Source organism: Anopheles funestus, chromosome 2RL (assembly GCF_943734845.2).
Source record: "Anopheles funestus chromosome 2RL, idAnoFuneDA-416_04, whole genome shotgun sequence".
Classification (NCBI taxonomy): domain Eukaryota; kingdom Metazoa; phylum Arthropoda; class Insecta; order Diptera; family Culicidae; genus Anopheles; species Anopheles funestus.
The window spans coordinates 21,911,047-21,924,922 of record NC_064598.1 but is presented as its reverse complement, the minus strand read 5'-3'; the positions used below and the strand labels follow the sequence as shown (position 1 = coordinate 21,924,922).

The 13,876-nt window shown below is 46.2% G+C and overlaps 2 protein-coding genes across 3 annotated transcripts; one reads left to right on the top strand and one right to left on the bottom strand.

Annotated features, from left to right (window-relative positions):
* Positions 1-2,635: 2,635 nt before the first annotated feature.
* On the bottom strand, positions 2,636-8,286 carry LOC125763830 (phosphoribosylformylglycinamidine synthase). The gene is made up of 5 exons (XM_049427391.1): positions 8,076-8,286; positions 6,690-7,200; positions 5,861-6,622; positions 3,648-5,714; positions 2,636-3,576 (listed from the first exon to the last, which is right to left on the bottom strand). The coding sequence occupies exons 1-5, from the start codon at positions 8,151-8,153 to the stop codon at positions 2,930-2,932; spliced, it is 4,065 nt and encodes a 1,354-aa protein (XP_049283348.1). The 5' UTR covers positions 8,154-8,286; the 3' UTR covers positions 2,636-2,929.
* A 123-nt stretch (positions 8,287-8,409) lies between these two features.
* Positions 8,410-13,493, top strand: LOC125763832 (ras-related protein Rab-30-like). 2 transcript variants are annotated; one of them, XM_049427397.1, is made up of 4 exons: positions 8,410-8,893; positions 12,155-12,517; positions 12,586-12,836; positions 12,911-13,493. In XM_049427397.1, exons 2-4 carry the CDS (start codon positions 12,262-12,264, stop codon positions 13,115-13,117), a joined length of 714 nt encoding a protein of 237 aa, XP_049283354.1. In that variant the 5' UTR covers positions 8,410-8,893; positions 12,155-12,261; the 3' UTR covers positions 13,118-13,493. The 2 variants fall into 2 exon arrangements, with proteins under 2 accessions (XP_049283354.1, XP_049283355.1); XM_049427398.1 differs by lacking the exon at positions 8,410-8,893 and adding an exon at positions 8,905-11,723.
* Positions 13,494-13,876: the final 383 nt, after the last annotated feature.

Here is a 13,876-nt window from a genome sequence, read left to right as displayed (position 1 = left end):
ACAAATTCTAGGAACAATTTTTTTTCCAAACTCTTATGAAGAGCATATAAGATTCATAAATAACTCAAACTGCTATTATTTGTCAACGGCACTTAAGTGTATTAACCTAATGATCTCCACCAAATTAATTTACCCATTCCCAGAAACGATCTATGTACACCGATCAGAAGCAGTTGCAATAGTTTTCCTCTCTTTAGCAAAATTAGTCAGAAACACAAAAGAAAGTAGGTAGTCGAGGTTACACCTCTAATGAGAAAACTTTATGGTCATGGTTAATTGATTGCTGCTTCTCTTAATGGTTAATTAATCGTGTTGGAGTGTTTGATTTCAATGAGGATTTCCACGGAATTACACGGTCTCTTCCTGGCCGAAACGGTAGTATGTTTGCAAACCTCTTTCATCCTATGCTTGACTTGAGATCTACGAATTTCTCTAACACTACTAAACAAGAATACATCTGGTTGTGATATTTTCAATATACTTTCTCTGACAATAATTCACTGACACTGGGACTATGTGAAAAATGTCCAACGCCTAAAAGTATGCAACCAATATTCAAAGGATCACTTTCTACAGTGTGCACGGAATGTTGACAGATAGTTTTTTCACTTTTTAACTCGACTAGGTACTACCAAAAAATCTGACAATCCCTCCTCGGATAACGGACGTTTACGGTTAAACTCTTTCCATACCTTTGGATGTTTTGTAACCCAAAACCAAAACCGGCAGTTGAAAAAAGTTTACCAAAATTCGCCCAACCCTAATAACATCAGATGCGTTACTGTGTTTCTAATTATATTACTAAAACCAAGGCAAATGTCAAAAGCGGCAGGTCAGTTAAAAGTTTTAACAGTACATTGTAACACATTCCAGTAAATTTATCTTCCAAGAAATGGCACCGAGTTTCCTGCCCCCGGATCAATCTTCCCCATTTGCTCACAGCCCGAGCTCCAAGTAGCAGCATTAAACCGGTTCCGCATGAACAATAAATGGCGGCTGGAAACTGGTGGTAGAGATTCCTTTTCTTTTTTTGGTCCTCAATGTGAAAGGTATACCTCCGATCGAGTACTTTTCTTGGACGGACCGGAGCGGCATTCGAGTTTAATGTTAGACATGTTCGTTGGAATTTTCCGAACTTACGTCTACCATCCATGAACTCCCTCTACGCCCATTTTCATGCGTTCTGTTTCCTTTCACGGTTGGAGGGGAGCATGATGGTAGCTGACAACTATCAGCATGCCTTTCTCTCTCGCTCTTTCGCTAAGGATTCGTCAGGATCGACGTACATATTCTTATTTTATACCTATTGCTGTCTGTTTTTAGAGCTTACCTGAGCCGGTGCGTGTTGAACGGAAGCGGATGAAATGATACTACTCCCAAGCTTTTGGTGTCTCAAGGAAGTTTCGGGAAACAGATTCAATCTCCATTCCTCATCCATTCCCATGCGCCATGGTAAACCGATTCCCTACCCCAGGTGTGTTGCGAAGGTCGAGATTGCGAAAAATGGCAAGAAGCTATCGTAGGAGGCAGTGTATACCAACCCAATGGCTACAGCCGATGCAGGAAACATTCAAACGGATGCGTGGAAGGGAATTTAAACATTTCCGTTTCTCTCCTCACAGTAAGCGAAACGTTGCTATCGCAACTGCTGCCGGGCAGGTGTACACCGTAGTGAAACACACATACTGGAGCCGCCTACGGGAGGCCTTCGTTCGAACAATTGGCTGTACCCTCCCGGTTCAGACGGTTTTCACTTCCCCTTCAGGGGTGGCCTTCCAAAAACCATGAAAGTATCCTGCTGTGCCGAAAAAAAAGGGTGTTGGGAAGAAGGTAGATTACATTACCAAGATTCACAACCGAAACCGAGCAAAGCGCGCGTCTCCGGGCTTGGGTCAAATAAAGATACTTATTTATGGTTTGGCTACGATGGGGTCGGGGATGTGCCTGAAATCCGACCGGTATGTATTGTGGAGGTGAAAGTGAAATAAACCGGAACCATCGGGAACCCTTCGCCCTTCGCACCCGTACCAACCGTTACCAAAAATAGACGCATTTCTCTAGCATACCGTACACACCTCAAGTGTAGCTAATTATCTTATCTTTCTTTCGCTCTTAGCCGGCACAAATGAAAAGTGCCTTCGAAGCAAACATTATATGGGAGATTGTAACGGAAATGGAACCGTCCATTCGCTTAACCACCCACCAGCCTAAAGAAGAAAGAAAGCGGTAGATAAAAACAAAACGAAAGCAAACATCTGCCGAAAGAAAAACTTTTCGCCCTACCAATCCGCTGCTGCTTCAAATGGATTTGCGGTTGAATTTTAAGTGCTGGTTTGCTCAAGACTCTTCCCCCGGATTGATTGTTCCCTTTGCCCCTGCAATGTCTTGTCTTTTTTTTGTTGATATGGTAAGGCTATATACCTTACTGCCTACCTGTGACTCGTGCCCTAGCTCTGGTCTTCAGGCTATGAGTTTAATTCCCGGAATCTATCTTGATGATACACTAAATGGTTTGACTTCATTACATCGGCGTGTGCCTTCGTGTTTACCTTTTCAAGTGGCGCATACACCACCAACGTATGGGTGATTGTATGTGTATGTGCGTGGGTCGGAGTTGCTTCCAGAAGCGTATAAATTGTGATTAACTTGAAGACGTTTATTTCAATGGCTTAGCGGTTCTTAGTCTAGGAGCTACCGTTTTATGGCATTAGATAGATACTTATACACAGTACGAGAGCAGCCGTACCAAAAAAGGGTGAAAGAAGCAAAAGAAGCTTTCAGCTTTATGAGGCAACCACTTCAATTAAATAGGATAAAAAATGGGATCAAATTCAGAAGAAAAAAAACACACAAACCCCGGAAAAGGATTATCTACACGAGCTACACGACGTCCCTGGAATGGTTTCAGCATACGAATCTTAATTTTTGTTTACTGTTGGCACCACAGGTAAGCTTCCTGGAACATCGACATCCACGGAGATGCATTTTTGTACGGGAAGTCCATCGTTACGTACGGCCATTGCCACATCTGTACGCATCGCTCCGGATGGGGCATGATGGCTAGATGACGTCCATCGGGTGAGCAAACGCCCGCAATACCCAGCTCACTACCGTTCGGGTTCATCGGGTACAGTTCGGTTGGGTTGCCTGCATCGTCCACATACTGCAGCGTAACGCACTGGCTCATCTGCAGCCGATCACGGCTGGCATCGGTGCGGTAAGAGAACCGTCCTTCAGCGTGTGCCACCCAGCATCCGAGCACACTTCCCGCCAAGCGGCGCAACATGATCGATCGACTCGCCGGTACTCGCAACGTAACCCAACGGCTTTCGAACTTTTCCGACCGATTGCCGACCAGTACGATCTCGGGCACGGTCGCAACGGATGGTACCGCTGCGAGTCCCGTTTCGACCCAACCGATCAGCCCCATCAGCTGGCAACCGTTGCAAACACCGAGCGAGAATGTATCCTTGCGCTGACGGAAGTGCTCGAACTGTGGGGCGATCGTACCATTGTACTGAATGCAAGCGGCCCAACCCTTCGCCGAACCGAGTGTATCGGCGTAGCTGAATCCACCTGGAATGAAGAAGGTTAAACAGTGTTCACCATAGTATCCCCTATTATCGATTCTAGTGCCAAAAACTTACCAGGGAAAACAATACCACGATAGCGATCGAGCGTGGTACGACCCTGCAGAAGATCGTTCATCACCACATCGTGCACTTCGAAACCGGCACTGAAGAGGGCAGCCGCCATCTCACGATCACCGTTGGTTCCTTCTTCTCGAATCAGGGCCACTTTTGGTCCGGTCGCACTCAGCTTCAGATCGGCATACACCGTGTCCGGGTTGAAACTAACACTGTACTGTGGTCCCGTACGGCGCTCAATGCCGGTATACTCCTCGATCGCACTTGCCTTTGCCTTCTGAAGCTTTTCAATCTCAAAGCTGGTCGATTCCCATCGGTTGAATAGATTAAACAGACAGTCCTGCAACAGTACCACCTTTGCACTAGCTCGAACCGTCACGGACTGTCGTGAATGCAGATCAGCCACGGCAACACCACGGCCCACAGTATAGCATGGAACGGCAGCCTTGCGGAATGCGCTCAACACATCAGCAGCGTGCTTTTGCTGCACTTCCAGCACCCAGCCACACTCCTCCGCAAACAGCACTCGAATTGCTGATGTTTCCAAGCTAGAAGCATCGGCCGAAGTAAGCAATTGTTCCAGGTTAATTTCGACCGACGTCAAACCGGCGAAAGCCATCTCCAGTATGGTCGTGATTAGTCCTCCATCACTACAATCGTGTCCGGACAGCAGCAAACCCTTGCGCAACAGCTCCTGGGTCACATTGAATGCATTCTTCAATGTCTGGGCGTTGCTCACATCCGGACATTCACCGCCAAGCTTGCCGTAACACTGGGCCAATACGGATCCACCCAGACGGAAACGCAATCCTTCAACCGCTACATACAGCAGCGCTGTATCTGTTCCTAGCGAGGCCGCCTTCAAATCGGGCGTCACCTTCACCGTCACATCCGGACACGGAGCGTACGTGGATACGACGAGCGTACCAGGGCTGACGACCGTTTCACCATTCACTCGTGCCGCCATCGATAGTGAATCCTTTCCACCGTCGATCGCAATCTGCAGTTGGCTCATTAGCTCACACATGGCTTCACACGCATCGACCAACTTGGCACCCTCGCCGGCTACCTTTGCAGCCCACATCCAGTTGCCCGAACACTTCACATCCGCCAGCTCACTGATGCCAACGAACACCAGGTTGGAAAGTGCTTCCGCTACCGTCATTCGAGCCGCCTTGGCTGGATCGACCAAACCCTTGATCGGTTGTGCACCGATTGACGTTGCAATGCCTTCGCGCGCAAAGTGTGACACAGCGACCAGCCCAAAGTCGGCCAACGGTGTGTGCAGCGGTCCAACGCACTGCTGTTGGGCAATTAATCCCGTCACCGAGCGATCGACCTTGTTCGTTAGGTAGCGTTTGCTTCCTACGGTAGCAGCAGAAAGGACTAGATTCAGCGCTTCGGCCAGCTTCACATTTGCCGAAAGCTGGAACTCATCCAACTTTTCCTTCATGTGCTGCAGATGGAATTCTTTCTGTGGCATTTTGCCAAGTACGTGATCGAGATGCATATCGAACGGTACGTGCGAAAGCTCCCGGGTACACTTCGTACGGTCGGCAAACTTTTCTGCAGTGCCATCGAATTCTCCCTCCAGCAGTGTCACATACCCAGTGCCAGTGACTTGACCCACGAACGAAACTGGACATCTTTCACGATCGCAGATGCGTTGCAGTAGGTCACGATCGCTTGCATCCAACAGGACGGCATTATTCTCTTGATATTCGGCACCCCACAGTTCCAACGTTGAGATGGTTGGATCACCGAGTTGAAACGTCTTGGAGAAGATCACGGCACCGGCACAACCCGGCTCGACTAATTCCTTCAACACGTTACAGTTACCACCGGCACCTTGGTCGTGAATGGCCAGGATCGGATTACGATCGCCCAACTCGATACAAGCACGAACTACGCGGTTCAGCTTGTTTTCCATCTCTGCATCGCCTCGCTGAACGGCATTGAAGTCTAGTTCCGTGTTTGTGCTGTCGCCCTGCACCTCAACTGAGCTGGCCGCACCGCCACCCACTCCGATACGGTACACTGGACCACCGATCTTAGCCAGTAACATGCCTGCAAGAAGAAAGTAAGAAGTAAATATAAGGATTAATCACCAATCAGATTACATATGTAAGTGTGGCCCTTTTTTCCGGAAATTTGAAGATCACAACTTGGCGCACTAAGCCGCTACTTATTAACTTGTAAGAAAAGACGCTTACCCTTCTTGGGATCCTTCTTGTCCACCAGCACCGAATCCATCGTACCGACACCACCACTAAACATGATCGGTTTCACGTACTCCTTTCGCCGCCCGTCCGCCTGCACCGTGCCGTAAGAAATGGCAAATCCACAGATCACCGGTTCACCGAACTTGTTACCATAATCGGACGCACCATCGCTCGCTTCGATCAGTACCTTCAGCGGTCGTGCGAATGATCCCGGATAGTCCTGTTCACTCTCGTACGGTAGCTTCTGTCCAGGAATGTTGAGCATACCCACACAGTAACCCGCCGTACCGGCAATTGGCAATCCACCACGACCAATGCTCTGGACATCGCGCAAACGGCCACCAGTGCCAGTGGTTGCTCCACTGAACGGTGATACTGCCGTCGGCATGTTGTGCGTTTCGGCCGTAAAGATCAAATCCGACTCGACTGCGCGCTGTACAAACTTGCCGGGCCCGTCGAAGCAGGACGCACGTAGCGCCGTATATTGATAGCCTTTGATCGCGCTACTGTTGTCACTAAATTTGACCGTATTGTTCGGATTCGTATGACGCTGCGTATCACAGATCATTTCGATCAGTGATTGTTTTTTCGGCTTTCCATCGACCGTAATTTTACCCTTAAAGAACCAGTGCCGCGAGTGTTCGCTGTTACACTGCGCACAATCGAACAGTTCCACATTCGTTGGGTTACGCTTGAGCACCTTAACGAACAGGTTGGTGTAGTACTCCAGATCCCATTCGTCAAAGGCGAGACCTAGAATGAGTAAGAGTAAAAATTAAAAACTGCATCAAAAAAAGAGACACAAAAAGGTTAAACAAACCATTTTTCACATTTATCTCTTCCAACGCCCGACGACCCTGCTCCAGCAGTGGAACAAAATACCAATCCTCTTTCGATCGTGATACCGTCTCGTAGAAATCGTTCACTGGAATGTTCCGTTCCGTGTATTGGCATTGGGTCATGGGATCGTGAAGCGTTGGCAGTAGGGAGGAAACAATTCCCATCTCATCCTTGCCAACCGGTCCATCTAAGCCGACCAGATAGCGGGTGGACACTTCGATGCGTTCGATAAAATCCAGTCCCAAATTGTGACAGATACCGACACTGTTCGTGCTGCTGGCGGTGGAGAAATTGAATCGGGGTCCGATCTCAATTAATACCTGGTTTGGGCCGGCCATCAGTCCAGCCTTGCCGGCAAGCTGATCCACCGTATCCGATTCCTTGAGAATCCACTGCAGCTTGGCATCGACATCGGCTGGCAGTTGCTGGTAGCGATTGTTCTGCACGTAGAAACATTTCTCCGTCTGCAACGATCGAACACGTGGGTTGACCTGCAAAAAAAAGAAAAAAAAGAGAAATGTAGAAAAGCGAAAGCGTTCATTATCAAACAGAATAAATGTGTAGTAGGAAGCATAAATATTTTTTTTTAAACAACACTCTCATATTTGTCTTATCAGTGACGTTAGCGCTATCATCATCTCTATCCTTATCAGGGTGAGGTCCTGCAACACGAGATCGCGTACGGCTGCCCGGTTGATAGATCGATCGTACCACATCGTTGCCGAGCAACAACCTCGATCGACTACTGGGGCCGGAATCTCTTCCTCCGTAACTGACATAGTTTCTGTGCCGAAACCCTGATCTTTCTCCGTTCTGTTTGTTTGTTGTTTTGTTGCTTTCCGTTGGCAAGCGCACAAAAACAACGTGCACCATGTCCCGTTCCTACGCAATCCAACTCGGCAACAAATAAGATTATGGTTCATCTCGGAGGCTTTTAAACTGTCCGATGTTGGTTGGCAACTCGTTAAAAACAAACTGTTCACATTGCTGTTCAGTTATACATGTTCATAAGCCTATTTTTTACAGCATTAATTTCGATTATATTAAAAACAAAACCGTGTATATAATCGCTCATTTGCTAATCGTAACAGCTGATTGCTGCTAAACGATCAGCACGCACACAAACATACGTAACATGGCTGTTTTTTTTAGTTGGCCTTCAATTAAAACACGTGCAGAAACCGGATTTTATGCTCACGCTTCACTTTCTTCGCGGAAGACCATCAATCAAAGCGCTGGAGCTACCGCACTTGATTAATGCCCCATGGTTACACAGTAAACGCGTCAAGCCGACGATCACTTTAACGAATTTTCACCAATTTAACACACAATCCATTGTTAATTGATTGCGCAAAAAACTACTTACCGCTTTCAGTGATTCCAGCAGTGCGTTCGTTTTCGCCGTGGACAGTGCACCAGCAGAATAGTACCGTACGATCGTCATGGTTGAGGGTTTTAGTTCGGCACTGTGCGAGAGCGATGAAGATTTAATTCTGAGCGTTTTGGATGCTGCGAGTTGATAACGCTTTTTGCGGTTCGTATTTATAAGCTTCCAGCCAGCCAGCAACGATGCAGGCTGCGGATTCGAAACGCTCCGGGAACGATGGTTCCGTTTGCGGAAGGAGCACACTCGCAGAGTACGCCCGAAGTGTACCGAAGTTTGACAAGCAGACTGTTTGACAGTACCGTATCGTTTTGGAAGGGTGTAACGCACACAACGCAACAACATCTGGAAAACAGCAGGTGTGTGTTGGTAGAAAATGTTATTGTTCTCCGTGCTGTTTGTCCGTGCAGTTCGCATCCGAGTTTCAGTGTCGCGATTTTTCTTCTCGCCAGAGGGAAAGCTACAATGTTGTGTATGAAAATAATCTAGAAGGCGATAGTGGAAGCATGGATTAAGACGAGTTAATGCATTTGATTTAAAGAGAGAGAGAAAAAAAAAACACGCAAGGTTGTGTTGTGTTGTGTGGTGAAAGCAGATAAGCCCCAGAAGCTGCAACTAACTGCACTGCTGCGCGTACGGGGTAATGCATATTGCATCTCATTTCGGGAGATAATACTACACAAACGAGTGCTTCACTGAGTGCGGGTTTTCGCAATTTCGTTAATCTCGGTACAGCGGACGGATTGCTCGTGTGTTCCGCAGCCAGAGGTTCCTTTCGACGGTGGCATACAGTGTGAACGGTAAGAGCGACAAAGGGTGTGTTTAGCTAAAGGGGGATAATTTTGCAACAGATCTTAACAAACAGTCTGTGCAGCTGGCATCATTTGTTTGCAACCTTTAGTTGGCATGCATCACAGCACCACACCGTGACCTAGTGGAGAAATCGTTGTGCGTGTTGTGCCTGTTGTGTTTTAGGTTTCTTAACGAACATGCAGCAAACTTCCACCATTGATCTTATCCTTGACCGCAGACGGAAGGTGAGAAGGCTAAACGCAGCGGTCGATGGAGGTCGGTTCCGTTTCACTGAACGGATTACTCATCACAACACCCACCGCAACGCGACCACTCAGCGCCCACCCGATCGAGTTCAAGACAAATTTGGAGCTTTCCGAAAACGGCCACAGGCAAAACGTGGTGAATTGGTGTGAAGCGGAAATTCAATTTACCACGAAATGTAATTGCTCCGTCCGGTTTTGAAAAGGTTACGGCAGTGGAAAAGACCTGTCAAAGGCGTTGCATCGCACCATTAGGAACTTCCCCCCTGAGGCCTACTACGCTGACGAACGTTTACCGAATGTCCATAAGCGGTCACAGGGGTTACTTACTTTAGCATAGAAGGGAAGACTGGTGTGCAACAGCAGCAAGTGTGTTGAATTTATGAACCCTCGCACCCCTTTTTGGTTCCACACCACCCCCTTGCCAATAACATCCCCAACATGGCCCGCTTGACCGCGGGGTGCAACCAGCCGGAACGGCACACTCACAAACAAACGATTCGAATGCGCGTGATTACCGGACTGGAATTGTATCACCTCTCAACCACGACGACAACGACGACGAAGATGGTCAACGGCGATCAGGTTCAGCTGGTATGGCCTCGTTACATTTTATTTTTTGCAATAAATGAAATGCAAACCAGCGCGAAATAGCCCCCACGTCAACGCCGGCAACAGAAATGCGAAAGGAAACCGTCGATAAGTACATGCGTCCTTAGGCGCGATGAGAAACAAGCGAAGGATATGAGCAAAACAAACTGAAGCGCGAGCCTAATTAGCATGGCGTGTAATGTAAACAAAGCAACACACACACACGTGAGACGAAGGTGCGCCTCCCGAAGGGGTGGTACATTAATTCACCGAATGGATTATGAAACTGGTAGGATGACAGAAATGGGCCAAAATGTATCAACCCTCATCCTAGTTGCTATGCAATACTGTCCTGGCCTACTGGCGGATACGAAAACACGATGCGAAGATGGAAAGAGACATACAACCCTCGTTGGTAGAAGCGACTTCTTACCCGGTTGTGTCACGCGTTCAATTAAATTGATTGAAACGAAACTAGTGAATAGTTTCTGGCCGGTTGACACCATCAAAAGTATTCGTACGGTAGCATATAGGTTCGATATTTGATTCACAACAGCAACACACACACATACGGCACGCATCGCAGGCGGGTTTAAAGCAACATAGCATATTTATACAGTCCTGCCTTTTTCCCAGACCGTAGACAAAACTTCATGTTTGTGAATGGTTTTTTTTTCCTTAATTTTGAAATAGGAAATTGGAAGGTTTTTTGGTTCAGGGTGCGTCCAACAATCGAATATCAAATTACACGATGATAAGCGAAAAACATGAGCAGATAACGTGTTCGTAAGCGGTAAATAACGTATGATAGTGACGACAGAATCGTAAAAAAATTCTTTGTAATGGTTAAATTTAATCCGCCTACAGTAGTTGGAAAGTCATTTTTTTTCAATTTTGTAATATTTAATATTCTTATCTGTCTTATCTGTCTTAAACACTAGCGCTTATTTAAATATGTGTATCACTTTCAGTGGAATGCGGAAAACTTTCCTGTTGAGTAACAGTATGAACTTTCATGTACAGTGTTATTTTTTAATTCTTTTTGCAGCATATTAATTGCGTAATACAAATCCACTAATTGGTTGCTTTCATTACTTCGTCAGGTGTTGACTAGTCGCATATGCTTATCAATCTGAAATCAGAGTTTTGATAAGTCAAAGAAAACGATAAAAAACGTGGCAGAACCATGGCCTGGTACAAGCTATTCGTTTGTTTTCAATTGATTGTTCATCATGATTTTTACAGAGATTCAGTCATGATACTTTCCGCTGTTAGTGCTTCAATTTTGATAACAAATAATAAAAAAAAACAAACTATCTGATAAAAGTAAGACCCGCAATCCATTACGTGGCAGGTATGATTTGTCGTACTACGATTAAAAAAACAAACAAAAGAAATAGAAATCGCTAAAGCACTCTGCACCCTATACCTCAGATGTACTTAAGGGCAAGGATGTGGCGTGGATGAACGATAATTGTTACCGTTTTGTTAAATTGCAATTTGTTGCAGCTTAACTGCACACCATTTCTCAGAAAACCAATCGATCCTTCGTCGATCATTCTTCGCAAAGGGTGCTTGGATGAAAAAAAACCCCTGCCGTAGTGTAACGGAAAGGAAATCACATCTCCAGTCTTTCCCACATCGAAGTAACCAGAAAGTGGAACACAACGCACTACCGAAACGAAGAACCAAAACAGCTCGCCGCTCTGCACACGGTGGAGAAGGTTCGCGCATACAGCGCACGCCAGTCACCACCAATCGTAGTTTAGGAAACTTTACGCTACGCACTAGAAGAAGGGAGGAGGGTTGGAAGACACACAAAACAACAACACACTGTGAGTAAGTGCATGTTGCACCGTACCACTACCGTATCAACTCCTCCCAACGGGCTACTTCGATGTGCAGAAAAATCAGTCCAAAGTAAATAAAATCGAAAGTCAGCGAACTTCTCCGGCAGTGGATCGTGCACGGGTTGATTAGCCGTGTAAGTTGCTTTCGGACCAAACAGATTGAATGTTTGTGTGTGTATGTATTTTGGTATTTTGGTATCGCTCCACACGCCCATCCCTTCCACCTTTAACCGAATGCACGCAACGAACGCCACGCAATCGAACCAACGCCGTTAAAGCGTTAAACAGCGTCCAATATTGCGGTCAGTTGCGCGTTAATGGTACCCATGTACGTGCAATTTATGACTCACCATCACACGCGGACTCACTTTCAATCATCACATGCAGCCGATGGTAGTGGAAGGGAGAAGATTCACTTTTTTAAAAAATAACACATATTGAGATAATGGAGCGAGGGAGCGTAGGAGATTGAAGCATGGCATGTGGGCCATGTAACCGTGTACACGTTATCAACATACTAACCGAATTTGGTCTTTTCTCGCTGTGGATCTCTTTCACTTTCCAGTTGTTGTGCCGTGACATTGCTCAGTGAGAAGGTGGAACTGGGTCCTGGGATTGCTTGCATCATTGCTTTTTGGACGCTTACGATAACGGTAGCCGGGCCGAGAAACCATGGAGGATTACAAATTTCTGTTCAAAGTCGTCCTAGTGGGCAATGCGGGCGTCGGTAAGACGTGTCTGGTGCGAAGATTCACGCAGGGTCTCTTTCCACCCGGCCAGGGTGCAACGATCGGGGTGGACTTCATGATCAAAACGGTCGAGGTGGACAATCAGAAGATAAAGCTACAAATATGGGACACCGCCGGCCAGGAGCGGTTTCGATCGATCACGCAAAGCTACTATCGTTCCGCATCCGCTCTTATACTAGGTAAATATAGTGTGTAAACAACATAGCCGTTCGATACTGTTACTAATCTGTTCGCTAATGCTTTGCAGTGTACGACATCAGTTGCCAGCCCACGTTCGATTGCTTGCCGGACTGGTTGCGAGAAATCCAGGAGCACGCTAACTCCAAAGTACTGAAAATCCTCGTCGGCAACAAGACGGACCGAGATGATCGTGAAATTCCGCAAGAAGTAGGTGCCGAATTTGCGAAACAGCATGGCATGTACTTCCTCGAAACTTCCGCCAAACAGGCGGATAACGTGGAACGTTTATTCTACGACATTGCGGCCGTACTGATTGAGGTAAGCACATGTCTGTGGAATGTGTTGTATCACATACGGTCATACTAATTCCTTGCTCTGGTTCACCATTACAGCAAGCCCGCACGAAAGAATTTACCCTGCGCAGTGAGACAAGCGTCCTGACGAATCTCTCCCAAAAGACGATCTATCATCCGAGCTGCTGTAGCATCGGTGATCGGAATCATGCCCGTAGCAGTAGCACCAGCGATGCACACTACTCGGACAGTTCCGGTCCGACTAGCATCAGTAGTAATAGTGGTAATTTTATCACCCAACAGTAGGTTCTGCACTGGTGCAGGAAAATTAATCGGAACCAAACGATTATGAAACGTTAACCAGGACAAAGAAAACATCCGCATGCAATATAGAACACCGTCAGGCGTTTTTCTTTGCGGCAATGTATTTGTTTTTTAAAAACAATTACCACGAGTGATGTTCGTTCCGAGCACAACGCGGCGTCCGATGCACACAAAAGACATGAGATTTTGCGGTACCAAATAACAGAAACGGAAAATTAAAGGAACCCATTAGGTGTGCGGAATAAGGGGAAGGTATGCTGTAGGGAATCGAAATCGTTGATGTAAGATTTAAGGTTTTAGACTATGTTCCTGTGTTAATTTTAGCGATAAATAAATGAATTTACAGAAAAAAAAGAAATACGAGCTTGTTTGTGAGCAAATTGTGATGTAATGATCACTGGTTTCATTCCATTTGCAAACAGTCTTGGTGAGAATCTGCTACCGTAAATCTCACTGACGATCAAACTAGAGATGAGAATAGTCAACTCAGTGTGAATGAGTCGTTATTAGGAGTCAGCTGGTTTAACGACTCATTTCGGAGTCATAAAAAACCCGGTATAAACGTACAAATTAACGTTCATCGAAAATTTTGCTAAATTACTCAAAAAAAAGCTAAGGCTATAGCCATAGGAAATTTTCAATTTTTTTTTGTTTTTTTTATTCGTCATTCTATTTTTTTATTTAAAACATTATATGAGTGAAATAAAACTTATTTCAATTAATTCACATTAAAATACATCA

What these genes read in the sequence shown, in the direction of transcription:
- LOC125763830 (XM_049427391.1), bottom strand. Translation starts at nt 8,153, where the DNA reads ATGACGATCGTACGGTACTATTCTGCTGGTGCACTGTCCACGGCGAAA. An exon ending in TGCTGGAATCACTGAAAGCG is followed by an intron (nt 7,201 to 8,075) that starts GTAAGTAGTTTT and finishes TTTTTTTTGCAG; the next exon opens with GTCAACCCACGTGTTCGATC. An exon ending in TCGTGGTATTGTTTTCCCTG is followed by an intron (nt 3,577 to 3,647) that starts GTAAGTTTTTGG and finishes TCTTCATTCCAG; the next exon opens with GTGGATTCAGCTACGCCGAT.
- LOC125763832 (XM_049427397.1), top strand. Translation starts at nt 12,262, where the DNA reads ATGGAGGATTACAAATTTCTGTTCAAAGTCGTCCTAGTGGGCAATGCG. An exon ending in CGCATCCGCTCTTATACTAG is followed by an intron (nt 12,518 to 12,585) that starts GTAAATATAGTG and finishes AATGCTTTGCAG; the next exon opens with TGTACGACATCAGTTGCCAG. An exon ending in TTGCGGCCGTACTGATTGAG is followed by an intron (nt 12,837 to 12,910) that starts GTAAGCACATGT and finishes TCACCATTACAG; the next exon opens with CAAGCCCGCACGAAAGAATT.